Source organism: Lathamus discolor, chromosome 7 (genome assembly GCF_037157495.1).
Source record: "Lathamus discolor isolate bLatDis1 chromosome 7, bLatDis1.hap1, whole genome shotgun sequence".
NCBI classification, from domain to species: Eukaryota; Metazoa; Chordata; class Aves; order Psittaciformes; family Psittacidae; genus Lathamus; species Lathamus discolor.
In genome coordinates this window covers 7239911-7267896 of record NC_088890.1, presented here as the reverse complement: position 1 = coordinate 7267896, position 27986 = coordinate 7239911, and the positions used below count along the sequence as shown (strand labels likewise).

General features: G+C 39.7%; 1 protein-coding gene and 1 long non-coding RNA gene across 2 annotated transcripts in view; one reads left to right on the top strand and one right to left on the bottom strand.

The window, feature by feature from the left end:
* Positions 1–1249: 1249 nt before the first annotated feature.
* Positions 1250–27986, top strand: part of DCP1A (decapping mRNA 1A) — a 38936-nt gene continuing 12199 nt past the window's right edge. Inside the window, exons 1-6 of the mRNA XM_065687905.1 lie at positions 1250–1397; positions 2410–2450; positions 4009–4136; positions 13869–13935; positions 19785–19920; positions 24450–24569. Of these exons, the coding sequence (XP_065543977.1) occupies positions 1263–1397; positions 2410–2450; positions 4009–4136; positions 13869–13935; positions 19785–19920; positions 24450–24569 (627 nt within the window). The 5' untranslated portion in view covers positions 1250–1262. The remainder of the gene's footprint in view (positions 1398–2409; positions 2451–4008; positions 4137–13868; positions 13936–19784; positions 19921–24449; positions 24570–27986) is intronic.
* The window catches only part of LOC136018571 (uncharacterized), a 31155-nt gene continuing 22259 nt past the window's right edge, over positions 19091–27986 (bottom strand). Inside the window, exons 3-4 of the long non-coding RNA XR_010614485.1 lie at positions 25904–25960; positions 19091–21660 (exon numbers count right to left, since the gene is read on the bottom strand). This is a non-coding gene — a long non-coding RNA (uncharacterized LOC136018571). The remainder of the gene's footprint in view (positions 21661–25903; positions 25961–27986) is intronic.

The window sequence follows — 27986 nt, the reverse complement described above, 5'->3', positions numbered from 1 at the left end:
ACATTTCCCTGCTCCTAAAATCCACTAATGATGAAAAAAATATTAAAAAAAAAAAAAAAAAAAAAGCAGTAACAAAGCTCAGTGCACTGCATGTTACCTTGTTCTTGTTCCAGGAAACTTAAACATGTACTGCATAGAACAGCTGATGTTTACTATACCCGAGAAAACTGTGTCAGTATAAAAGTATATATTACAAATATATACTATATTTATATACTGAAATATACCTTTAAAAACATTGAAAATTCCATATGTCATGCAGACTGTAAACTATTCAGATACCAGATATTGATGAACACATGAACAAACAGCAACACATCCAAAGTACTGGAAGATAATTCCTCAGGCCTGTGACCCCGCTCATTGCACTTCATATGCTAGCCTGGAGTAAACTCGGAAGCCTTTCTAACGTCAGTATATAACTAAGTACCTCTCACAGTATAAATAATACACAGATCTTAATCAGTTCAGTTGAAACAAAGAAGCTATTTCCCTTTGTAGCATGTCCAGATGTGGAGAGACAACGCAGAAGTTAACAGGGAATCTCAAACCACGCTCAAAGGGCCAAGTACCAGGAACAGAGCTGGATAAGCTGGTTTATAGGATCCCTTCTTCGACAAAGGACGTGAAGTCCTTTCCTCGCAGCACTGCATGAGCAGCGCCTGAGCAACGTGTCTTTTGATGGAGCTACAGCCAGCTTACGTTGTGGGGAAGCGGCAGGGAGGGAGTACAGCTCTCGTTTGACAAGGTATGGCAATGGTGTCTGAGCGCCTGGTGGCACGGGAGCGGGGAGGCCATCGCTCAGCTGTGCCAGCTGCCATGAAGGAGCTTGGCCAAACCCGTAGCTGGTGGAGCCCCAGCCAAGGCGGCTGCCTACCGCAGGCTCTGCTGGTGCCATGGGGGTACACGCCACAGCCTGGCTGCCACGCATCTGGCTGAGCCCCGAGAAGCAGCGGGGCCGGGGCTGCCTCAGGCACAGTCGCTGCCCAAGCCCCACGGTCAAAGGAGCTGAGAGGTGGGGAAGACGAAGCCCACGGACCCGGGGAAAGGGCTCGGGGTCCCGGGGGTGGGGGGAAAGCTCCTGCGAACTGCCGGGATCCGCGGCCGGCAGCTACCGCGGCGAAACCCTGCGGAGGACTAGCGCGCCGGCGGAACAACAAGGCACGGGGCTCGGAGTTCCGGCCGGCGGCGGGGACGGGTGCACCGGTGACACCACGTGGCTGCTTCTTGGCCCCAGCCGCGAGTGGTTGCTGGGAGCTAAGATGGAGTCTGCGGGCAGAGCGGAGCAGGAGATCAGCCTGGCGGCCCTGCAGCGGTACGACCCCTACATCACCGGCATCGCCGACGTGACCGGGCAGGTAGCGCTCTACAGCTTCAGCCCTAAGGCCAACGAGTGGGTAAGTCCGGGGAAGCGGGCAGGGCTCCTTCAACGCCCCGGTCGGACTGGGTGGCGGCGGCGCAGCCACAGGCAGGGCGTTCGCTGCCGTGCCCGGGGCTCCGGTCGTCTGTGCTGTCGCTCCAGCATCCGCCCAGACCGGGGCCTGCTCGGTTTGGGATTTGGGTGCCAGTCCCCTGTTGGGGTGTCGGCCCCGAGGGGCGCCTGTGCCGCGGAGAGGGAGCTGGTGTCTGCACGTCGTTCATCGCCTCCGGGTAGCTGTGACTGCAACAGCAGTGAGGCTGGAGGGTTCTTTGCTCTTGGATGCCGTTGCTGCGTTTACTTTTTGTTGTTTGTCTTTTAATTGTAGTTTGTTGTTGTTGCTTATGTGTGTTGAGCAGACCCCTAATTTAGGAGTGAGATTTGAGGGGAGTTAGTGTTTGTCATAGCATTAAAATACAGTTTTTGCTTGGGTACCAATTTTATCATAAAACTGTAAAAATTAAAATGTGTGGAACTTCACATTGTCATGTGCAGCACTGGGGCTGCACACAGCTTTTGGTGTTTGCAGGTCACAAGCACATGGCAAAGGTTGCCTTGAAAACTGAAATATAAAAGAGCTATAATCCATAATTGTTTTGTTGTTGGCTCTGCTGCCATTGCTGTTGTGGAAGACTATCTGTCTAATATTTTTAGATTAGTGGACTGTGGTCCATACTTAAAATAAGTAGTTGTGAGAAAGATGTTCAGCTGTGACCCACGAGGCTGAGCATAGGATGGCTGTAAACTACTGTATATCCCACCATCAGGTTGAAAGCATGAGCAAAATCTTCTAGAAACTGATTTAATTTCCTACCTTACTAATTAAAAACAAGTAGCCTCCAAAAGTAAGAGATCATGCTTTCAGTCTTACAATGTCAAACCTTATGGAAATAGAAGGATATTGTAAATCTTGGTAATTAAAATGCTATACAAAAGTTATATAATTGTGTGAACAAGCATATGCCTTAAACACAATTGCTGTATTTTTTTAGGAGAAAACCAACATAGAAGGGACCTTGTTTGTGTACAAAAGGTAAATATACTTTGTTGTTGGTCGATTGGGATTTTTTGGGAGAGGGTGGGGTGGTTCTCTTCCATAAGAAAATAAACCTCAGGTGGCTTCATATGTGGCATTCATAGTGGAGTTACTCATTTGTCCAGCTGTTAATCTCTGTATACTCACTTGAAAAAGAATAAACTCTGCATATAAGTGAATAGTTGACAGGAGCACTTAAAAATTCTGCTGAGACATCCTAAAACTTGATGAACACTGCATACATAGGCACACAAAAACCTAGTTCATTTAGTTAATGCAGGAGCGTTTGTTAATGTATTGAGTTAAATGTTGAGTCTTCTTTTGTCTCCTAAAATCCATAAAATTGATTGTGAAAGCAATACAGATGGCACTTTAAATAATCTGTCCTAACTTACTGTCAGAATATGGCAGAAATTTTTGTAAATGAACAAAGTTGTCTAAAGGCTGGAGATCCGCTAGTGTATAGGCTGGGGGGATTCCTTGATTTCCTCATCAAAACCATGGAAGAAACTTCCAATTATGTAGGATAGAGAAAATGGGTACAAGGGGAGAACCAGCACCTAAAACCAACTACTGATTTAAGTTTTAGATTACGGGCAAATAAAAAAATCTAACAAAGAAATCTCACTGTTGAATGTGAGACACATAAATAATGCAGACCTGACACAGACTGCCACAGGCTAGGTCATTGCAGTATTTTATAATGGCACTGTGAAGGGTTACAAGTAACCAGCTCCCGTGTACTTTAGCTCCAAGTGGGAAAATACGTAGTGTAAGAAAGCCAACCAAACTAAAACAAAACAGACAAAAAAGGCAAAATGTTTCCCTGTGACTAACTGATTATTTTAAACAAGCTCTGTTATGCACTTTAAAAGACTGACTCGTGATGGTAAGAATTGCTTGCTCCATCCATAGCTTTTGCTGCTGGCTATTCGGTAAAGGTGGCTGTATTGTTACAGAAATCTTAACATTTACTGGCTAATTATATCTGTTTTTTACCCTCCCTTTATCATGCTGCTCTTGATTATATCAGTGCTTGCAGGCACAGTTGTGTGTGCTGACAAGACATTCATGTGGCAAGAGAAAACAGCCCTAAAACTGACTTGAACTTGCAGTACTTGCTTAATGTTTTGTTTTACCACCTGGTGTCTAGCAAAAATGTAGATAATAAAAATTGTTTCACTAAGCAATTCTAAAATACCTCAAAACTATCTCATGTGAAGTATCGAACACACTTGCATTTTAATCCTGGAACTGCCCTAGTGTTGTTTTTTTTTTTTAATAGGTTTTTTTTTGAGGCATATCTGTGATTTAGCAGTTTAGCAGTGTAGAACTGTAATGTTAACCCTAATCCTACTTTGAGGTAAGCATAATTTTAAATTGAAATGAGTCAGCATGCCAAGGAATGACATAGATGAAAAACTGAGCTTCAGGACTACTAAAGCTTCACCTAATAAAGAAGTAGAGATTTGAAAATTAATTCATAACTGTTTCAGAAAATAGTATACATTGATGAAGGTAGTAATCCTTGGTTTTGTCTTAATTGAAACAATAGGTCAGCTTCTCCTTATCATGGCTTTACGATAGTGAATCGACTGAACATGCACAACCTGGTTGAACCAGTAAATAAAGATCTGGAGTTTCAGCTCCATGAACCTTTTCTTCTGTACAGAAATGCTAACTGTGAGTATAACTTTCTTTAATCTGTATAAGCTTCATTCTGTTTTATAACCTAGACCATTTCTGATTACTGCAATGTCTGTTTCAAGTGTAACATGATGGGGCAGGTTCCAGTGAGATGTCTGTTCATGTTCTAAGGGCTTTCTCTTTTGGAAGTTAAAAAATAAATATTAGTTGGTTGCTGCTTCAAGAAGCTGAGACAGTTGCTCAGCTCTCAGTTGAAGATTTCTTTCTCCCCAGTAGGTTTTGGACTTGGGAGATAGATATCTATACAGAATTTCCTGAAGTCTAGACTCCAGCAAGTTTGGGTGTTCGGATAGTTGTTGTACAAATGAGTGGTAAAATAGTAGTCAGTGTCTTCTTGCTGCCTTTTGAAATCTAATAGTGTTTTGGAACATCAGTCAAGCTTCAGAGTCCTAGTGTACTGTGTTCCAAGTAGGTTCACATGAAAAGTCCTGCTGCTCCAAAGAGCTCAAAATATAAATTATGTAGCCCTTAGAGAAGGGAAGAGGGAGTATGTGTGTATATGAAATTCACAGTAGGTTAAGTAGGTAAATAAAAGGCACCCCACAGAGTAGAGGGTCCTTCTGATACAAAGGTACCATTTCATGTTGTCTTTTCTAGACAGAGTTCTTCAGACTAGTTTGTTGCTGTCTCATGACACTTTCCTTTTACTCAGTTACTCGCAGAACCTGCCTGTATGCTGTTTCAGTACAGTACTTTTCAACGCCATGTCTTTTTCCTGTCAGAATATGCCCTTGAATTACAGATAGAAACACTGCCTTGGCGATGCTTCAGTGTAGCCAAAAGAACAGTCAAATGTTAATCCTTTCCTGTTTTCCCCTTGGAAAGCCTCTAGGGTCTGTGAGTAGTAGTATAGATTCTGTTATGGTGAAAAAGAACAGCATAAGTTAGGTGGTCTTCTCTGATAATCTTGGCAAACCTGCTTCTGTATGTGTCATTGAGAAGAAAAAGTCAAAACTTCTTAGGAATTTGAGAAGCCTGGATGATTAGGAAAGTAAATGACTGAAAAATCATGGCAGTCAGTTGAAGTTCCTGATGACTGGAAAAAGGGTCATATAACACCCATTTTCAAGAAGGGGAAAATGGATGACCCAGGGAATTACAGATCAGTCAGTCTCACCTCTGTGCCTTGCAAAATCTTGGAGCAGATTCTCCTGGAAGGCATGCTAAGGCACACGAAAAATTACAAGGTGCTTGGTGACAGCCAGCATGGCTTCACTACGGGGAAGTCCTGCCTGACCAATTTGGTGGCTTTCTATGATGGGGCTACGGAACTGGTGGGCAGAGGTAGAGCAGTTGATGTCATCTACCTGGACTTGTGCCAAGTATTCGACACTGTCCCACACGACATCCTTGTCTCTAAATTGGAGAGACATCAATTTGATAGGTGGGCCACTCGGTGGGTAAAGAACTGGCTGGGTGGCCGCATGCAAAGAGTTGTGGTCAATGGCTCAATGTTGGGCTGGAGACCAGTAACGAGTGGTGTCTCTCAGGGATCAGTGTTGGGACCGGTCTTGTTCCATATCTTTGTCAGTGACATGGACAGTGGGATTGAGTGCGCCCTCAGCAAGTTTGCCGATGACACCAAGCTGCGTGGCTCGGTTGATACGCAGGAGGGAAGGGATGCCATCCAGAGGGACCTTGACACGCTTCTGAGGTGGGCTGATGCCAGCCTCATGAAGTTTATCCATGCCAAGTGCAAGGTCCTACACCTGGGTCGGAGCAATCCCAGGCACAGCTGGGAGAGAAGAGATTCAGAGCAGCCCTGAGGAGGACTTGGGGGTATTGGTTGATGAGAAAATGAACATGAGCCGGCAGTGTGTGCTTGCAGCCCAGAAAGTCAACCGTATCTTGGGCCGCATCAAAAGGAGTGTGACCAGCAGGTCAAAGGAGGTGATCCTGCCCCTCTACTCTGCTCTCGTGAGACCTCACCTGGAGTATTGTGTGCAGTTCTGGTGTCCTCAACATAAAAAGGACATGGAGCAAGTCCAGAGGAGGGCCATGAGGATGATCAGGGGACTGGAGCACCTCCTGTATGAAGATAGGCTGAGAAAGTTGGGTCTGTTCAGCCTGGAGAAGAGAAGGCTGCGTGGAGACCTCATAGCAGCCTTCTGTTATCTGAAGTGGGGCTATAGGGATGCTGGGGAATGGACTAGTCATTAGGGACTGTAGTGATAGGACAAGGGGTAATGGGTTAAAACTTGAACAGGGGAAGTTTAGATTGGATATAAGGAAGAAATTCTTTACTGTAAGGGTGGTGAGGCACTGGAATGGGTTGCCCAGGGAGGTTGTGAGTGCTCCATCCCTGGCAGTGTTCAAAGCCTTGGGTGACATGGTTTAGTGTGAGGTGTCCCTGCTCATGGCAGGGGGCTGGAACTAGATGATCTTAAGGTCCTTTTCAACCATAACTATTCTATGATTCTATAACTGGTGAGAAATGGGGAGAGGAAGAATACTGCATTGCGTTGGATGTTTTAGCAGCTTGCTTGGTTTGGTAGGGAGAACAGCTGTAGGTGGTGGTGGTGGTAGGGGTAGGATGGCCAATGAGGTGACAGTAGAGGAAAGAAGTGCAATTGTGAGATTGGGGAATTGTGGGATAAGGGAGGTAGGAAGTTGATTCATTTGATTGTTGAAACATCTGATGTATCAGGGAAACAGGAGCTACCGTGGAATTAACATGGTGTATGATATTGGAGGTGATTAGAGGATCACTTAAAAAAGAAGCAGTCAAAGAAGGGAGGCTGTGTGTGAGTTCATTAGCTTTAGGGGTTACTGATTATGTGCCTTTTTTCTTTATTGATGAAAGCTCCCCTCTTCCTGTGGAATGCTATTGTTTAATATCTGTGGGAGTTAGGATAGAGATGACATAGAAGGTACAAGGAAGGAAGACATTCATACAAACATGAGCAAGGAAATTATTGTAGACTTTATAGACTGGATACAGGAAATAATTGCACTCTGAAGGAATTGTGAGTGTCCTTTCTTACCCCCTCTCCCCCCCATCTCTCCCATTTTCTAAGGCTCTTTAAGGGACTTGGTCAGAAATTATCCGTTGTTTCCTCACTATGTCCTGTCTCCTGGAAGAGGGTGGAAGCATGTCCAGAAACAGTCTGTGCTGATTGCAGATTGAAGATGCGCAATGTAGTTAGCATGTCATCAGTTATTTTCCCCAAGTGTCACAAATAAGCAGGCAATCAGTTTTTGTGTGTTCTGCTAGTGTTTATTTTGTTCAAATACAAGCTTAAATGCATAGAAAACAGTATCTAAGCTTTTTATTCCTTAAGATTTCAGCACAGCTAACTCCCTTATGTTTTGCATTTAGCTGTGCTTGGCTTCTCTTTCTTACGTACAGCTTCTAAAATTTTCTGACCTCGACTGCCTGAATTGGTTAGAAAAAACCTAATTATATGATTGAAATCTTCAGTGTTAAAGCTGTTTGCCTTTACCTGCAGAGTGTTCATGAGACTTAACAAAAAACCAAACCCCAAAAGCCAACCGAAGAACAACCCCAAAAGAGCTCTTTGGGATTAATTTGGATTTGCAGATAAATTTCAACATGTATGTTTTATTTGTATGCATAGATTTGGAAGTATCTAAGTTCTCTTCATGCGGAGCAGTGTTTGCTTCTGCTCAGCTGCCTGCTGGCATGAAAACCTGGCAATTTTGGGACTAATTCAAACAGGTTTAAGCCAGGGGTTAATGGAATGTGTATCTCCAAGGGCTTAATGTGGTGTATCTCTAAGGGCTTAATGTGAAGTTCTTTCGAAATCCTTTAATAACTGAAAGAGGAGGGACTGCTAGGTTGTACAAGGAAAAATTACCTCTTACACAGAGGGTTGGCAATGGGTTGTCCGTTGTAGTGGGATTTGTTTTTTGTTTGCTTGATGGGTTTTTTTTGTATCCTGCTTGGGGAAACCAACTGTGATCATTGTAAGCTCTTACTCTTAAGTTGTCCTGTGAAGACTGCTGAATGATTCAACTGCTGATTGTTTCCTTAGCTTACAGACGGGGAATGGTTCAGACTATCTGATTAAAAACCTAAAATAGTGTTTATTAATATTGCTCTTTGGCAGAGTCAAATATATTTTGTGCCTATATATTTAGGTTGTAACAGGATCAGTGGCAAATCTGGGTTTACATTTCCAAAAAGCATGGTAGAAATAGTAGATGATCAAAGCAAAATTATGCCACCACATACACAGGGAAGGTTCCGCGTTAACAATCTTCATAACCTAATATGATACTACTGTTTTATAAAAACTTTGCTCTGGGATTCTGTCTTGACTTAAATATAACCTCACCCTTACTATCTTATCTGTTATATTTACCAGATATATATTATCTTATATATACCTTATATATATATATATATATATATTATTATGTTATATTCACCAGATTGGACCTCTGGCATTTCTGTCTTGAATAGCATGAGATCTGTTCTGAGTATATCATGTAACATACTCCAGTCTGTGCAGAGCTTCTGACAAGGTATGTGAGGAACTTTGCAAGCAGTGTATAAATACTATTTTTGCATGGCAGGAGGCTATAAGAATGAGTAGCCTTTCATGCCAGATCATAATATTTTTTGTAGGTTTTATAATCCTTTTGTAATTTTATTTGTTCAAATACTTATTTTTAATATGCAACGTAATCTTTGGTTTGCATATCAGAACAAACTTTCATTAAGCTGTAGACATGAGATCGTTTATCCCTCTCTTTTTACAAAGTGGGATATGAAGGAGTCTCATGGGTGTTCTGGAAGGAAAATAGACCAAGTGATACAGTGGCTTTCTTAAGTCTAACTTTTGGTGTGTTCAGTCAGTGGAATGGAAGACATTTGGGTCTGTTTGTTATCATTGTTCTGGTCAGATGTTAGACTCATAGAGGTGTTTTTCCCAGCTTTTCAGTATTTTAACCATTAATGGGGAAATCTTGCTTAAATCCAGATTTAATTTATTTTTTTTTCCTTCAAAATCATTCTGGCTACATAATATGGTTCAAGCCCCAAAAGAATACCTAACCCCAAGTCTTGGAGAAAGTCTGTATCTACTTTAAAAGTTGCATATAATGCTGCCTGAAAACCTAGGCCATTTACTCATTATTCATTACATCAGATCTTAAAGCACATGGTCTGGGGTGTGACTGAGAAGCTCTGAGACATTATACCAGTTACAGTGGTAAATAGGAAAGAAAGTTACTCTACTTTTCATTGTTAGAAAGAACTGAAGAAAGCAAATACTTCTAAATGTGAACAAATAAATTGCCAAAATGAAAAGAAATTGTTTTGCTTAATGTAACATTTTTTCTGATTTAGAGTTCATCTTAAAAGGTAGATTTTATATTTTCTTTAGATTATACTTCATACTTAATGTGCTGTTTATTATTCCTTAATCTGGAATATGTGTTGCTGGGTCCCTGTGATCCTTGTATAACTTTCCCTCTGGACACATGCACATTCTTTAGAATATTTATTCATGAAGCATTGACTCTTACTGGCCTTTTTTTTAAATGAACCTAGGCTTATTCCCTTTTGTCTGTGTTTTATGAAGTCCACAAAACTCTTTAATCTCCTTTAATCAAAGAAAAAAAATATATACAGTTCTGTCAGTAAAAGTAATAATAGACCAGTCTGAACGTTCAGACCTGTAATATAAGAGTTTGGAGACGATAGTTGATTGTGTGATTAATCATAGTGGAAAATTAGTCGAAGTTTTAAGCAATGGTCAACTTACCTCTTAAAGTCTGCAAGAAGTATTCCTCTAAGTCTTTCTCACTTAAAACTTTTCCGCTGTATCGGTAATGTTGGTCTTGCTGAAAAGGCTTTTTAATCCAAGCTAGTTCACTTGCAAGGTCAGGCAGATTGATTTCCATGGTGCTGAAAAGACAGATGCCAAGTGTAGAACTTGGGTATTAAAATAAATGGCCCTTGTTTGGTGTGGATTTTTTTGTTTGTTTTCTCTCACTTCTTATTCCTGTCCAAGGATAAGAGTTAGTAAACCAAAAATAGTGGATTTTGGAAAGGTTTGTATGTTTAAGATGTAAACTAGATTACAAAGTGCTTTCTCCTGGGCTTGTTGTATTAGTATTAATTACCCAAAGTTATAGTCAGAATATCAAAAGCAAGAAGAGTTCCGTAATGTCAATTAAAATTATTTGAAAAAGCTCCTGAGTGGTTTCAAACCAGGGCATCTTTCCTGGTAAGGAAAGTCTGTTGTTATCACCTCTGTTCCCAGCTGCAATGCATTAAGTATAACATATCTCTGTGCTTGCTGAAGCTAATGGCACTCCAGCAAATGCATTAACCTGGTGGTTCAGGCTGAGATAAGAAGGGAAGCTGTTCTTGATACCTCTACAGCAGAAGCAGGAATGAAAGCTGTGGGGGGAGGAACTATTGAAAGCTGTTAAGTTCTAAAAATACTTTGTTTGACCTGAAATATGGCACTCTAACTGGAAGGGGATTTCCACTCTGGTTTGGTGTAGCAAAGTAGTAATCACTCTTTTTTCACACTGTACTTCATCAGGTGGCATTTGTTAAAGGGTTCCTGGTCTTGCTTGTCACCTGCTGAATTACTCCAGTGCAACTGCTTGTGGGACTGTGCTGTGAACTATATTTGTGAGATGCCCTTAGACATTCAAAACAATAAGAAAGGGAGGGGTTGCTTTATTATTATTTCTAGTGATTTATAAATCTATGTGGCAGGCTAATATTTAAATTAAGGAAAATCTGAATAGTGAATGAGGAATCTCAGTGAAGAAGATATTAGAGCAGATTGACTGAGGAGAGGTGACATTTCAGCTAACCTTGCTGTTAGAAGAACCATGAGCTTTGAGAGAGATTGCTTTATGTGCTTTTGTCTTAAACTCTATTTGAAGTGTAAAATGATGCATATACCATATGTGAATAATGTGTACACATGCTTTTCTTTATAGATGATTTCCTGTAGGATAGGTTTCAAATTGAGGCCTTTCTTTCTAGCGACAGCTTGAAAGGCTGTTATTTGTCCTCCTCTTCCAGTTGTTACTTTTAATTTAATAGCAACATCTAAATCGGAACTGTAAAAATAAAACTCCTCTCTCTTCTGTTAACTCTTCCAGCTAGTTAAGGTAACTTTTAAACATCATCTCTTTGAATGAGATGAAGCCCTGGCTGCACAAATGACTGAACTGCCTAAGCCAAGAGGGTGGTAGTCTCTGGAATTCCTGAAACTAGCAGTGCTGATGAGTCCCAGCGTCTGGCCTGATGTTCTCTGACTACAGTTTCATGAACATTTTAACAGTTTTGTCTTACTGTGCTGCCCCCAGCTTCTTGTGTCTATTCTCTCTCTTGTGCTACATGGCATGTTTGTGAACTAGAGGCACAAATAGTATCAAGGAACTATTCTGGACTAAAATGTATCCAGTTGACATGAAGGAGAGGGGTGAACTGGATGATAGGATGAGTTAATGGCAAATTTGTGGGGTGGTGACACCGCTTTTTTCTGCTTAGTTAAAATGCAAACTGAAGTGAAAGTACAGCTTTGGGATGGAAATTCATTTTATATTACCAAAGACTGAGGCCCCCCACCTCACTGTTGCTTTTTGCTATCCCGACTCTTTATTCAGATCTGCTGTCTGGGCAATATTGGTACAGTAAGCTTGACTGCCTGTGGGAGCAATGGGAGCTTGGTACTGAAGAGACCAAGACCTTCTTTTGGTGTCACCCAGCTGTTAGGTTTGAGCAGGAGGACTTCCATAATGCTTTTGTTTTCTCAATCTCTATTTTCCCATTGCAATTTCAAGCAAGTTTTAATGGTTGACCTGGTCAAGCTTGGAGAGAAGTTGAGTGTTGTGTTTAGATAAATATTTGTGGGTCAGTGTTTCTAATAAAAATTGCACGCGTCAGAGAAGAGTGTAGATCAAGGTAACTGATGACTTCATTTTATCAAGTCTTATTTGTCTGTGGTATGGATTACTCGTTACTTCTTGTGTGTTAAAATATATGTGAATCCAACTGAAAGATATTGCTGATGATGATTACAAACTGCTTCTGCTTGATTACTAAAGATGCTGCCCACCATTCAGTGTAGAAAAACTGGATAAAAAGTGTTAAGTTGAAAAAATGAGTCACATAATTTATTGGCTTTGTTGGATGAAACTCTTAGAAGAACTGCAGTAGAAAGATATGCCATTAGGCTTGTGAACATTCAGCTGAAGATTTGCTGGGTGTAGTAGAAAGATCATGTATATACATAAAAATTGGTAAGTACCAGCTCTCCTTTAAATAAGGATGTTCATACCTAAAATTGCATGCATGCGTGAAGTATGGCAAATATAGTAATGGAGTTGGGAGACACATACTTTAGGGCAAGGGAGCTCAATTGATAATTCCTTTTAAAAAGAGGAAGGTAAACATTCCAGCCCGTTGTACTGTATCTAAGTTAATGCCCAAGTTTACTTGTTCATAATCTGCTGTACATCTTTGTAGTACGCTTAATGTTTTCCATGACTCCCTCTGATTGCTTGCCAGTAATACAAAGTGGAAAAAAGCCTGATAGTCTGTATACCGAACTGAGATTTTAATCTACTTCTAGCCTTGTGTGGGCCTGTTTCTGGCAGAATTGAGTGTGACTTTTATCCTTTGTCCTATGAAGATATCATTATAGGTTCCTTATCTTCATTTCTTCAGCAAGTATGCTTTTGAAGAAGCTTTCTTCTCTTAGCAGTTTGTCTGATAATGAAGTCAGGGAAGGGAAAGAGCTTTTCTTCAGTGCTGAAGTATGCTACATGACTACAGAAGTAGCTCAAATTAGAAACATTTTCATGTTTCTATCCAGTAGACAATGCAGTTGTATCAAACTGTAAATATCAATCAGTATTTCATAAGCATTGGCTGCATGTTTGAAATGCCTTTTTAATTGTTTCATCTTTTGTAAGATGAAAGTTCCTTAAATTGTGAGGTACTGATTTTTGTCTGACTTGAAAAGCTTTGTTGTCCGTTGCTTAAGCTGTAACCTGAAACAAACACCCAGATGAATACAGTTGTTGTTAAAAAAATGAAGTAGAACTTCAGTTTGTCTTAGGATGTTGCTATCGAAATTAAGTGTGGGCATGACTGTTTGAGGGGTTTGGTCCAACACAGTAAGCCTAGGATAACTGGAACATCTAGGGAAAAAGTTTGGTAAATAATTGCTGTCTTTGCCATGGCTTGAAATGATTTTGAGTGGGCTTTGAGATTTTTGACTATACAAGTACTTCTTTTACAAAAATAATTTGGAGAGGGAAACTACCGGAAAGCCTCTGTCTAAACTATCATACTGTAATTCAAACTTTAACATTTTTGTTGACCTTCAAAAATTGATAAATTTAAAAATGAGTGCTTAAAAATTAGGAAGGATATTCTTTAGCCTAGTTTAAATGGTGAAGTCAGTAATTCCAAACAGAAGGTCACAGAAGACATCTGATAGTTCAAACTTAATTTTTCTGTCACTTTTAGTTATAAACAGTATCAACATTTTGTAGTTCTTGAATTTAAACTGACTGAATTGGATTTGTGTTTGCACATGTGCTATTTCTGATTAATTTATAAATACTGGTCAGTCACACAGAATATCGAGTGGAAACTGATGTTAATTCATATGTTGCAGATCTAAGTGATTTCCTACTTATTTGACTTTTTTTTTCCTTAAACCTCTGTCTTACATTTGCACTTTTTTTTTTTTTATCTTCAAGTGTCAATTTACAGTATCTGGTTTTACGACAAGAATGACTGTCATCGGATAGCAAAACTCATGGCTAAGTAAGTACTGTGGTCTTATTCTGTAATTCTTTTATACAATACAGAAAAAAGTGAACCTAGTGAACATGTTAAGGACTGAGGAAAAAAACACAAACTAGTATGGTAACAGGGGTTTTAGTTATCAAAATGCTGGGTTTCTGATAAAAAAACTACAGCCTTAGAAGTTTTAGTTAAGGGGTAAAAAAATCAGTTTAAGCCTTAGTTTGCATTCTCCAATGAAAGCAAGTGTGAACACTTAATTTTGTTTTGTATGGGGTTGCTGGCGAAAGATCACTCTGCAGAAAGTGTAATTAAATGATGGCCAGTGTCTTTTTAGTTGTGTGGTTTATTTGGTGATGGGCTGGGTTTTGTTTGGATTTGTGGGGTGTTTTGATTTTAAGGGTTGGTTACTATTTCTGATGCAAGTGAAGGGTTGGAGAATAGTGGGAGAAGTAGGTGGAGTCTTACAGAGTTAGAGCAATGTTGGGAGAATAAGGAGAACTATAAAGTAATAGGAGCCTGCTGCTAATTTCTGGATTGTTTGATTTTTCTCTTTCCTTCCCCTCTGGAGATAAAGTTCATTTGTGAAGCTGCCGTGTCACTTGCTCTTATTTTGTAGTTCCAAGGGCTCCTAGAGATGTCATGCAGCAGGAAAATTTCTGAAATAGTCTCAATTTAAAGAAACTTTAAAAGACTCTATTTGCAGTAACTTGGGTTTGTTAGCTTGAATCTGTTGTTGCCGCAGCAGTGTAGGTAGTGTGTCTTTACTGTAGATGGTTGCACAGCTGGAGGGCTTAAGCCTGGAGAACAGCAGAGGTCAAAGGAGGGTGGAACTGGTTGAGTTGATGATGTGGCATAAAGTATTTGAAATGCTATGACTGGAGGCTGTTCTTGCACCTTTCTGCTCTTTCAGGGGAGCTGCCTTGCAGATTAAGCCAAGATGTTTTACTAATAGAAATGGATGAGAATTAACTTCAACAAATCTTCCTTGTCCTTACAAAGGGAACGAGCTTGTCATAAAGTAGTAACACTAGGAAAGATGCAAAACTGCAAAATGCAGATGTACTACATAGGATATCTTGTCATTTCTTGTTCTCTCCTGTGCTTTTCTTCATAATTTTTTCCTGAACTTTCCTTTTCACTTTCCTGAATTTCTTTTTCTATTGCATGACTTAATCAGCATGTTGTGTCTTGCAAGTTGGGACATCCTGAAGACAGACAAAACTTGAAAGCAGGCCAACACTTTGACTAGTTTCCATATACTTAAGCAGAATTTCTTGGTCTGAGATTTTTGCTTTGGGTTGTTCTTTCCTCGCAGAAGCCATGTAAGGCAACACAAATTATGGCTTTTGATATTTGATATAAAATTCTTTTTCTAAATTCTTGATTTTTATTTTTTTTCTCTCATCCTTGTAAGTCTGTACAGTTCCTGTTTCCCACTTCTTCCTCCTCCCCTCCCAGTTGCGTTTAACTTCTTGCTCTTATTTGGCTTTTCCAAATAGTGGGATTGATTCTAAGGGTTAATTGAAAACAATTGTGTGAAACTGACTCTTGAAAATAGTTACCAAAACAAAGAAAATGTCTGTGTCTCCTTTGTTTAAGCAGAGCATCAGATGGCCATGACTTTCTTCTTTTAATGCATCTTTTTAAGATGACAATTAATGTTTGAAATGGGAGAAAAAGCTGAACTCTTTGAACTTGTACATGATGTAATAAGAACATGGTAAACTACAGTGCAGATGGAAGTGGTGTATGGCAAAACTTGAGTTCATTTGCTATTAAACCTAGTCCCTGTAGCATGAATCATGAGCTAGAGATGCTTCAGGGATCTTTAAAAGTGTAACAGGTAACAGATCAGTCCAGCCATGGCACAGCAGTCCATAAAGCACATCTCACCTTTTTGCTGGATTCTGTAATATTCTAAAAATAACTGTAACCCAGCAGGGTCATTTAAAGTCAGTCTGGGAATAATCTAAGCCTTTTTGTCATCTCTTTTGCAAGCTACTGTAGCCTGCCTTTTCTTGGGTTCCTGATACCTGTGTTGCAGCTTTATTGACACAGAGAGGCAGAAGTGCCAAAAGCAGTGTTACTGCTTCACTCCCGTTGATGGTGTAGATATTCATACGCTCTTGTGACTGTAGCATCTCAGCCTCTTTGAAAGTTTGAGATTACAAATTACTTTGGAAGGTTAAAAAGCTGAAATGCGTTTTTCAAATGTTAGAACTTTTTATGCTAGGTGTTTGAATGACTGTGGATTACAAATATCTTTGAAACTAAAATTGGAGCTAATGTATCAAGCAGACTTTGGGGAACATGTATTGAGCTTTGTCACTTCAAACTTATGCAAGTGGATCTAGAGAAATCAAAAGTGTACACTGAATATTGACCAAATTACAGACAGTTAAATTTTATTGAGCTGGCTAGGACCTCCCTTTAGTATGATTTCTAGTCTTTGCTGCTATTAACTTGGTCAAAAAAGATTTTAAGTGACTTTAGCTAGTGTAAGTGCTAGTAGTAAGTCTTTCATTATCTGAGCACTTTTTTCATACAGTCTCATCATTATTGGATCACGAAATGTCTCAATAGTTCTATTTCTTTTTTCCTTTAAAGGTGTGTATTGATTTGGGGGTAACAAAAGTATTGGCAGAGGCTATTTCTGTACTTGGGTATTTAGAGTAAGTCTATTTCTTTGTGTTTGTTAAAAGAGCACTGTAGAATGAAATCACACTTCATTTGGTACCATACATGTTATAGCTTCTGAGTATCTAAAGGTTCATATTGGGGAAAATGAGATCAAGACATTCTAGTTGCACACTACTGTAGGATGGAAAGGCTGTACTTCTGAGGCTGCTGTTAGAAACTTGCTGAAAACTGGATTGATACGATTTTGCTGACATCTGTTTCCACAAACATCAAGGTTTTTCTCCCACTAGATGTGTAGAGGCAGTCAGAAGAAAGGTAAAAATGCTGATGCTGTTGTCGCTTCTCTGCGAGGGAGGCTGAAATTGCAGGAATTATTTCATCCTCGGGTGAAAGATGCATTTCAGAAAACTTAAAATATACCCTTTAGCTTAACAGAATAAAATGCTTTCTTAGAGATGAAAAGCCTCATTTCAGCACATGGTAGCAAGCTCTGTCAGGCTTAGTTCAGTATGGTTTGAAATAAATATTTACATTGTCTTCCAAGAGCATTAATTGTGTTTCATAATTTTGTCTTAGGTGGAAAAATGGATTTTCGCCCTTTTGTTTAGGTAGGGTTTTTTTTACTGATAGGAAAGAGTACTGCCTTTATTGTACCTCTGAGCTTCAAAAACACAACCATATAAGGCTTCAAGGAGATTTGTACTTTTTCCTGCAGCTTAACTTGACCTTATTGTGCCAGACTGAGTTAACAAGATTGCAGACCATCCATTTATATTTTGGTGGCTTATCTTTCAAAAGAAAAGTAAGTTAATGTTTGTAGGCTTTGCAATCGCAGACCTCAGTTCTCATATTCTCTCTCTCTTTCTCCCGCTCTGCCCACCCCACTCTCTTCGGTGAGGTTGTGCCAGGTATATTTTCAATGCTGTAACTGCATATATTCTTACACAAATGGTCACAGCAGTGACTGTATCCCTGGAGGAATGTGTGCTTCTTCCACTGCCTGATATAATGGAAGGAAACAGCAGGCCTTGCTTAAAAAAGATTTAATCCTGGATTGTGTAGAGAGCATGCTCAGCATACAGATTTGCATTAGTTGACTTTTTCTCCAGCAAAGGTTTTTGATTTACAGACCTTTTTTCTTAAAAAAATCTAGAATTTTCTGAAATTTAAAAATACAATGGGAGTTATCAAACTCCTGACTTCAAAAGGAATTAAATTGGGTCAAGGTGATTGTTTGAGGGATGAGCATTCTAGATGCAGTAGGACAGAAACCAGGGTTTTCAAATCTTTGTGAAACTATTGCATTCTGATGTGTAAATTCATAGTGGGGTTTACAGGCTAGTTTACAGGCTTGTTTTACTGTGTTTCAAAAGTCAGACCCAAACTGGCTTCTGAGATACAGGCAGCAAGCTAAAAGTGGGACATTATTGCAGGGAGTTTTGGGGGTTTAGTGTTACACATTGACCCCATCACCACCATCTGACTGTAACCTGCACAAGACAGAAGATGGGAGAAGAGCTATTAGACACTTTATCTGCATGAGAGGATAATCTGTTCTTTAAAAAAGAATTTTACCTTTAACTGGAGTATTTATTTTCCTGATACAATTATGCCAACACTTAAAATCTCAGCAAAGTATTCTGGTATTCTCTTACCTTGCCCTTTCTCACCCCTAGTTTTGGAGTTGAGGTTAGACAGGTCCTAAGTCAGGGCTGTATGATGGCGTGGGGTGCTGGAACAAAATGTTCTCTCAGGGTGTCACCATAGAAACATTTGTACAGTGTTGAGCTGCTTCATCCAAACGAGCACATACTGCAGTTCTTAGAAATTGTCAGACAGTGTAGATTGGCCTGCCTGTTCCGAGTTACCATTTGCAGGTGAATGCTTGCTTACAGACAGAAAAAGCTGTGCCAATAATGAGAAGCTGGTTAAATAAGCAGCTGGTGTGATTTAAAATTTTCAAAGTAATTTTGAAGAAGGGTTGAATTATTAGAAGCTAAATCCAACCCTTCTTCAAATAAACACAGCTGAACTCTAGCGATGTGAAGAGGTTTGGTTGCTACAAAACTGAAAAGAAACTTCCAAAACTTGAACTTTTTTTTTTTGTTTCTTTTATTTTGTTTTGTTTTGTTTCCCAGAAATGGCAACATAGAGGTGCATATAAATATCTAATTACAGTCTCCCAAATCTACAGTTTGTCCTGAATCTGAACTGACCCAAAGAAACTGGAGGCTGGAATGATTGGCACTTTATGTGATTGTTATGATGGCACCTTTTGGCTCCCCCATCAGCCATTAGTTCCACAGCTTGAGAAGTCTGAAGTGCCACGCCAGCTCCAGAGCTCTGCCCTGTTTACAGTGCTTGTTTTTTCTTAACATATTTCATTAATGCAGGCTTAAAAAAAGAAGAGATTACAGGCTGGTGTGTGTTTATTTCAAGAGGATAAGCTTTAGTGCATTGCACAACCATGTATATCTTGTGAATTGCGAATGGATTAGGAGTATATGCTGTCTTTAGTTCTATTAGGGGTAGGGGTGGAGTAGAAATGGTGAATGAACTGTAGGCACCAAAGGCCAGAGGAAAGGATGTGTTATAGACCTGCAGGTAATTTGAATGACAACGGTTACACAATAAAATGGTTTGTCGTTCTTCCCAGAGCCTTAAGTGTGGTACTAAGGGTTGACTTGCTGTAAGCCTCCTTGCTGGCTGGTTCCAGAGACGTCTGGTGTGAGCCAGCTCTCTTCTTTACCACTGTCTTTGTGGTGTTGTGTAATGGTCTTGTTCTGAATCAGAACTGTGCTGTAATTGATTTTGTTGAATAACATGGCTTGACTTGGCTAAATATGGAAGAAATCATGTCAAGAAGTAAGTCTGTGGTATAATACATGTGCTTTTTGTATATTGTATGCTTGGATGTCCACATATTTTATTGTGAAAATGTCTAAACATGACAGTTTCACAGAAGCAGTATTTACTGTAGGCAAACTCTGTGAGAGACAGACCAGTACTGTCTGCATTGGAGATAAATCGTACAGACCATTTGACAGCTTGTATAAACCTTGTGGCAAATGAAAACCTGTGTAACTTTGGACTACTATGTGTTAGGCTTTTATTCAGGCAGAACAAAATGTGTTAATAAGGTGGGAGTACATTTTTCTTTACTGCTTTTTGCAATATAATAATTTGAGATAAAATTCTGAAATTGTGTTTCTTCTTTGCTGTTACAGAGTGGTACAACAAGAAGCCCAGAGATCACAAGTTTCCCAGGACAGAAAAAGTCCGACCAGAACCAATGGCTGCAGTGAAAACAAGCCCATTGACATCCTGGAAATGCTTAGTAAAGCCAAGGATGAATATGAACGAGTAAGGAAATGTCCTGTTCCCCTCCCCTTTTCCTTCTTTTCCCCTAACCTTACGAACAACTGAAACCACTACTTCTGCTTCTGAATAAGGGGCTTAGGACATCATATGAAGTGCCCTGCAGTAGTGTTCCCTGTGATTTCTGAGAGTGAAATGATAGAGAATAAATCTCTCTTGTCCTATGAAACACACTCTTACTCAAGATTATGAAGTAATGCACCTTATCTCTAATTTAATGAGCCTGTATATTGTGATGTTTGAATTGCCCCCTTTTTTGGGGGTGGGGGAGAAATACAGTTTTAAAAACAGATACCTGGAGATGCAGACACAACAAAATGCTTTTTGAAGACAGCTGTGTGGGCTGCTTCATGTCAATACTCACCTACTGTCTTGTTTTGTGAGTTTGTTGTCAAAGAAAACATGAAAGATTAGGTATCTGTGACACTGCAGATGTTAAGTGCCACTGACCACCTCTGCTTTTGTCAGCCACTATAAGAAACATTTAAAATAAGGAATTTCAAGATGACAACTTGGGTTTTCATTTTTTCCTGCACACTGAACATCTTTGGAAGAGAGTCACTGTGATTCATGCCATAATGGAGAGCATTCGTTGAGCTGCACACTAAAATGTTTTGGCAAGTGGAATAATATAACAGAAGCCCAGAAACTTTGTGAACTATCCCCTGCCTGTGACACAAGCACTGATGTAGAATGGCTTAGAGGGAAGGGATGGTATGGGGAAAAATTAATGTTTTAAAACAGTGTGGGACTTAAATGTTGTATGAATTATTAAGCCTGTCTGGAGACTCGTTTTTAACATATCAGCTGTGTTTTGTTTAGGGAGCAGGTATTCTCTGCTCTTGTTTCAGTAGTCTTTTAAGATGGATGTCTTGTTCCCTCCTTCAAGTACCCTATACTAGGAAAGAGTCTCCGATTTCAGGCAAGATAGGTTGAATGTCCATCATGTGATCCAAATTTTGTTTCTGTGAATAGAAAAAAACAATTGTACCCAACAGTGTGTCTCTCGTCGTAGTCTCAAAAGACATCTTCTAGTATTAGAAATCAGAATAGAAAAAACAATTGTATCCAACAGTGTGTCTCTCGTCGTAGTCTCAAAAGACATCTTCTAGTATTAGAAATCAGAATAGAAAAAACAATTGTACCCAACAGTGTGTGTCTCTTCTTAGTCTCAAAAGACATCTTCTAGTATTAGAAATCAGAGATTCATTCATTCAGTGTATTTTTTGACTCTGGTAAGCATATTTTTAATAGCTGTACATGAAGTATAACAATACTGTTCTGCTGTCCTGTTCCCCAGTTGACTGCTTCTCTCCTCTGTGTCTGCTATTTTAATGAATTGACTTCAGAAGGATGTGTCTGGTATCTTTAGCTAGTGCTAAATTCACAGATTTACGTAATGGAGAGTATTAGTTCTCTTAGGAAAGAGCTACTGTGTGTAGTCTTGAGGACCAAGTTCATGCATCCAGGACAAATACAAGAGCAATGAGGGAGGAAAAAAGGAAACAAAGATTCTGAACGTGCCTCTCCCTGAGTATAATAATACAAGAATGTGCAATAGCAAAATAATGTGTGAGTATGATGTTGCACAACTGTGGTGTGGGGTTTAGTGTCTGTTCTGATGGGAGAAGAGTTGGCACATGAGTATAGTGCTTGATTCCTTACAGAAGTCTCTTGTCCAGTAGAGTTCCTTTGAGTACTTGAGGTTTGAGTCTTTGTAGGATTCTAGATTGTCAAAGGAGAAAAGAAGAAATGTGTGGATTAAGCCTTGCATGAACCAGTTTAACTTGTCACTTTCTAATGTAGGTTGAGGGCAGGTAAATGTGACAAACCATACAATGTGTGTGACCTGGGCTAGACAGTAGCTTCTGAAAATCAATGATGTGTGTTTTCAATGCTTAAAATAGAATCATAGAATCATAGAATAGTTAGGGTTGGAAAGCACCTCAAGATCATCTAGTTCCAACCCCCCTGAATAATACAGAATTAAAAAAAAAAAAAAAAAAACAAACAACCAAAACAAAACCAAATGCTTTTGATTCTCTGAGCATCAGTGATGTTCAGGGAGAAGGTGTCTTTGTACAAAGGCCAGCATTGTGGAAGGAGCAGCTTTTGTAAGGGTACAGGAGGAAGCATCAAAACCTGAATGACTCATCTTTATGTTGTATCAACTGTGATAGGTTTGAAATAGTTGGAGGCTTTTGGGGAAGAAAAAAACTACACACCACAGGAACTCCCTGTTTTGGTAGTGCCCTCTTAGGTTGTGGTGAAGCCTTCTTCCCTCTTTGTCCTTGTAATATTGGATAACACATGTTTCCAACAGATGGCTCTTAAAAAATGACTTGAGCTATTCTTGCTTCTCCTCTCCCAGTTCTCAGGTCTTTTCCATGTGAGAGCACTGAAAAGCTTTTGCTAGAAATATAGTTCCTAAGTATCGTGCCTGAATCTCAGTATACAAATACAGATAAACAGGCAATGGTATACAGATTTTGTGGTGTAATACAACAGGGAAATCTTCAGGGCATGGACTACAGTAGAGCTGCTGTATAATTGGGGGGTTTGTGTCTTAGTCTTCATTTGTTGGTGGGTGTGTTTGTTTCTTGATGCTTTAGAACATCAGTGAAACTAGAATAATGACTTAATTTTCTTTTTGTGTAAACTGAATCTGTTCCAACGTAATCCCATGGCCTATGACTGTAGTTACGTAGAAGTTGCCAGATAGATAAACAGAATTGCACGATGTTGGTCACATTTCAAGCAAACATCTTTGGAGGAATGTTCTGTTGATCACCTCAGCCTTACCAACAAACCTCTGGCACATTGATTTTGGAATTCCTTGTAGCCAGAGTATGTCAATATTAACTTAAGTAACCAACTTGCTTTGAAGATGGCTTTGAGAGACCTTTCCTGTCTTATTTTTTTTATTACTATTTTACAGCAGTCAGTAATTATGCATGAATTTGTATTTAGGAGTAGAAAGTATTTATCTGCCTGGTACATTCCAGATGGATCATACAGTAATCCTCATGTGCAGCCCACATGTGATTGGCAGAATGTCAGCATGAGAAAGGGGCACAGAGAGTGAAAGAGATTTATGAAGGTTTGAGTGATTTAATCTAGGGTTCCAAAACAGCTTAATCCTTCAAGTACTCACTACATCAAGTCCATATGGGAAAATGAATGAATTCTGAGGCTTACTTTTTTTTTTTTAAGAGGTGAATGGATGCTTTTTATAGTGTAGTGTTTTGTGAATGTGTTTCAGAATGAGCACAGAAACATACTGCAGCGCCTCCTCTAGTGAAAAGAAAGCTATGCTTGTTTGTTTTTTGTGGGGTTTTTTGGTTGTTTGTGTGTGTGTGTGTGTGTGTGTGTGTGTGTGTGTGTGTGTGTGTGACCACAAGGCATCTGGCAGTTCAGGCACAAAGGGCTTTGACCTTTAAGGCGGTGACTAAAAGCCAGAAAGATGAAGTTGCTTCTCATCCCTGTCCCTAAATCACAACACATAGTCTTGAATTTTGTATTTATTGTTTTCAATTAGAAACTGAAAACAAAAGAGTAATGAAGTTCAGTTTGGTTTTTAACTTGGTGGTAAAAGTTTAGCTCATATTTTGTTGCTGTAAGCAACCAGAGCAATCATGGTGTCTTACAGTAATGTTCAGCTGTATCAGGTGCATAAGCTGTAGTTTACCTATTGAAAGCTTGACAGTTCTACAGTTTGGGTGTTTTCACTGGTGATTGAAACTAATACAATTTCTGTGCTTGTTTATGTGTATATTTATTAAAGATGAAAGTCAACTTGATCTGTAAACATACTGTTTGTTACAATGTAGCTCTTGTCTGTACGACACCAGTTACCAATTATTTTCTTTTATAATATAAAGTAAAAGCTTTATGACAACATACTAAATGGTGGATGTCTTTGTATAATCTTTGTTTTCTAAAATTCATGAATTCTGCAGTGTCTTACAGACTATGTACAGAGTACTGATTTCTGTATTTCAAAGTGTCATGTGAAAAGGATTGCAGTAGTGGGTAAATGTGCACTTAAAGTCATGAAGACAGGCTGAGAAAGTTGGGGCTGTTCAGCCTGGAGAAGAGAAGGCTGTGTGGGGACCTCATAGCAGCCTTCCAGGATCTGAAGGGGGCCTATAAGGATGTTGGGGAGGGACTCTTCATTAGGGCTGTAGTGATAGGACAAGGGGTAATGGGTTCAAACTTAAACAGGGGAAGTTTAGATTGGATAGAAGGAGGAAGTTCTTTACTGTGCAGGTGGCGAGGCACTGGAATGGGTTGCCCAGGGAAGTTGTGAATGCTCCATCCCTGGCAGCTTTCAAGGCCAGGTTGGACAGAGCCTTGGGTGACATGGTTTAGTGGGAGGTGTCCCTGCCCATGGCAGAGTGGGGCTGGAACTTGATGGTCTTAAGGTCCTTTCCAGCCCTAACTATTCTGTGATTCTATGTATTCGTGTTAATGTTTTCCTGGTTTTGTGTTGTTTTTTTTTTTTCAACCTACAGAATCAGAATAATGATTTAAGTATTTTATCAAGTTCTGGAATGCAACAAAATGCAAATCCTCCAAAGCCAGAAAGCACAGAGCCTTCAGAACAGAAAACATCAATACAAGTGCATGAGCAGGTAAGTGCCATCCAGCCATAAAAAAGGTGCCTTTTTTTTTTTTTTTTTTTTAGTTTATAAAAAAAGTGTGTTTGCAGGCCGTTAGTATCCTGAATTCTGTCTTTTTGAGTTAGCATTTAAAAATATAAGGTTCTGTCCACATTACTATGAGTATCTGAGTTTATGTGAGCTAACTTGGATTCTGGAAGAAGTCAGGCCATGGTAATGTGCAGGATCACTTGCAGAGCCAGGAGGCAAGAAAAAATTCTCTGCCACATTATTGAACTGAACGTGGCATCAATTGCAATCTTTTAGACATGAACCTAAGCCCTGTTTTCTCACATCCGAGACATAAGGTTTGTCTCTGCTGCCTTCAAAGCTGGAGTCCTGTTAACTTAAATCAACAGCGAATTGTTAACCAAGAAATAGCTTCAGTCATGGCAGCACCAAATTCTCATTGGTGTAACTGAAATTGTATTTATCTGTCTTCTCCCACACTTCTGTAGCTTGCATTGAACCTTTGCTTGTAGGAGTTTGGTAATGGGATCATTTGGCTTGACTGATTCATTTACACTTAGATTGTGGAAAAAGTGTGTGTTATTTTGCTTTGGAGTTTGTTGTTTTGTTAGTGTCAGGAGAATAATGTTGTTTGGAGGGGTTTTTCCTATATTAAGAACTTACTGACAGTATATTCCGTCCCCTGCAGGACGGGAAATACTGTTTAAAAAAAGAAAAAGAAACCTGAGTTTTGTTGGGGAGATATGTTGCTCAAATTGTAGTAATACAGTGTTGAGACTTGTTTCAGATAAGTGTTAGAGAAAACATATTGAATTAGCATGTATCCAAATATCTACAAATTCTAAAGCTTGGTGTTACTACTGTAATTAAAGTTTAAACCACAGTGAAAATGCTAGTGAAAAAAACTCTGCTTCAGGTAAATGTTGTTGATCAACCATGGGAAACTTGTTTAAAAAATAGTCAATATCATTGCTGGAGTGGCGGTGATGATCCGAGTTCAGTATCTGGCTCCATTTTCTCAGAAGCATTTCTGCACAAGGAAGCTGTAGCTTCATACACGACTTCTTGGAGATAAATGTAGGGAAAAAAAACTTGCGCAATAACCAAATTTTTGTAACGTGCAAGTATCTTGGCCCTGCCTACAGTGACACCCAGTGGGCACAGGTAGGTCAGTAGTGGTTCTCAGGAAATACTTCTCTTAAGTAAGCTGGAAGGCCTGCCATGGTTTACTGTTGTTTCTGAAGTAATAAACCACTGTGTCTGAAAAATGCCCTATGAAAAATGCCCTATGAAAATATGTGCAACCTCACATTTAGTATTGTAAATAAAATACTTACTTTGTGATGGTAATAATTTCTAGCACAGTTCATGGTGAGGGTGTGGGCAGCAGGAATCTGTTTTAGGGAATGAGGTAGTAACAGTTAATGGATTAAAATAAGGGGTGGGGAGTTTGCTGGGGATTATTTGCTGTCACAGTCCCCTCTACCCCCTCAGCAGCACCTCTGCTCTTGGATCAGTGTAAGTGAGAGACTGAGCCCTGGCAGCCAGCTCAGCTTAATGCATGCCTGCTCTGGAGACCTGCAGCAAGGTCACCTGAGTCTTTGATTTAAAAGATGCTTTTTTTGGGGTCACTCAATGTAGACAGAAAGCAATCAGCTGAAGTGCCCCACCTGACAGCACATGGAGTTGCAGAACAGAAATCAAATAACTAGTAAAGGAAAAACTGGAAAGAAAAATTGCTCTCAGGTAGTTAAAAGGGAAATAGTAAATTTACAGAACAGGTAAAATGGAATATTTTTAATTCTGTTGACCTAATTAAAATAATAGCTGCAGAGATATTGGTAAAATTTAATTGGTAACATAACTGATAAATTTTTTAAGCTAGTTAGCTGGGTGTCCTGGGTTTAGCAGTAGCAGTCAGTTTTTCTCCTTAGTAGCTGATGCAGCGCTGTGTTTTGACTTTAAACCTGGGAACAGAGCTGATAACACCGATGTTTTTAGTTGTTGCTAAGTAATGTTTACCCTGGCTAAGGACTTTGTGAGTCTCATGGTCTGCCAGGGACGAGGGGAGGCTGGGAGGAAGCCGAGACAGGACACCTGACCCAAATTAGCCAAGGAGGTATTCCATACCACAGCACATCATGCCTAGTGAGGTAACTGGGAGTTACCCGGAAGGGCATGGGCTTTTTGGGGCGGTCACACTCGTTCAGCAGTGGTATTGTGTTCTCTTGTTATTTTGTCTTATTATCACTATTGCTGGTAGCAGTATTGATTTGTGTTATACCTTAGTTACTGGGCTGTTCTTGTCTCAACCCGTGGGAGTTACATTCTCTTGATTCTCCTCCCCATCCCTCCGGGGTTGGTGGGGGGAGGGAAGGAAAGAAAGAGGGAGAAAAGGCAGGGGGGAGTGAGTGGATGAGCTGTGTGGCTCAGTTTGAACCACAACACTAGGTTCAAATATATGGCAAATGTGTTTGATCTTAATCACATTTTTAATAACATGAACAACTGGAGGACTACTGGAAAAACAGTAACAACTTTACAGGCCAACTGTAAAAATACAGTTTTTCATCTAATTGAAACAAGTGACCAGTGAAATTAAAGAATAGTATTTGTAGATAAGTACTGTGAAATTCCCAAACCCCTGCATTCAGAATGTCCCACTTGCATGTTGAATGATTAACTTAATCTCACACTAAAGATACCACAGATCTGGAAATAGAAAAAAATAAGTGTCTCTTCTGTGATAATCTCAAGGTTGAACATGGCAGCTCAAAATGAAAACTGGTTGTATCATGAGATGTTTTTGTGCCAGCAGTCAGCAAAACTGAAACAGAACATCATGAAGTGCCAGCTTTGACTGTTAATTTGTGTTTCAATGTATCTGAAATGATTTCTGGAGAAGCCCTCAGACCAGCCCTCTGTTCCTATCAAGTAAACTGATTGTGTTGCCTTTTTGCAGCCCTAGCTGAAAGGGTCTTCATAACACACTGAGCTGATGATACACTCAAAGTACACCTCAGCTAAAGATGGGCCAGGCAAAAGATGTATTTTATACTTCAGGCTGGAAATTAACTTTATGTTTGAGACTGTATCCATGTAAGGGGCTAGTCTGACTTGGATCAGAGCATGGTAGACATTTCTGTTTATTACTTGATTCTTGTAATTACCAGTAATAAAGGAAAGGTAGCTTTAGATTTTAGATTTTTAGAAAGATAGATTTATCATACTGAAGTAAAAAGCCGAGTAAGAAATGAGATGGAGTAGTGATTTTTCTCTTAATGGAATCTTTACAGTTGAAGGACAGGTCTCCAGAACAGTAAGATCAGTGGAAAAACAGTAAGAGCAACATTCTAGGAAGAGTCCTAACATCATTAACAGGGATTATAAACTACAGAATCTCTCAGCTGCAAAATGAAA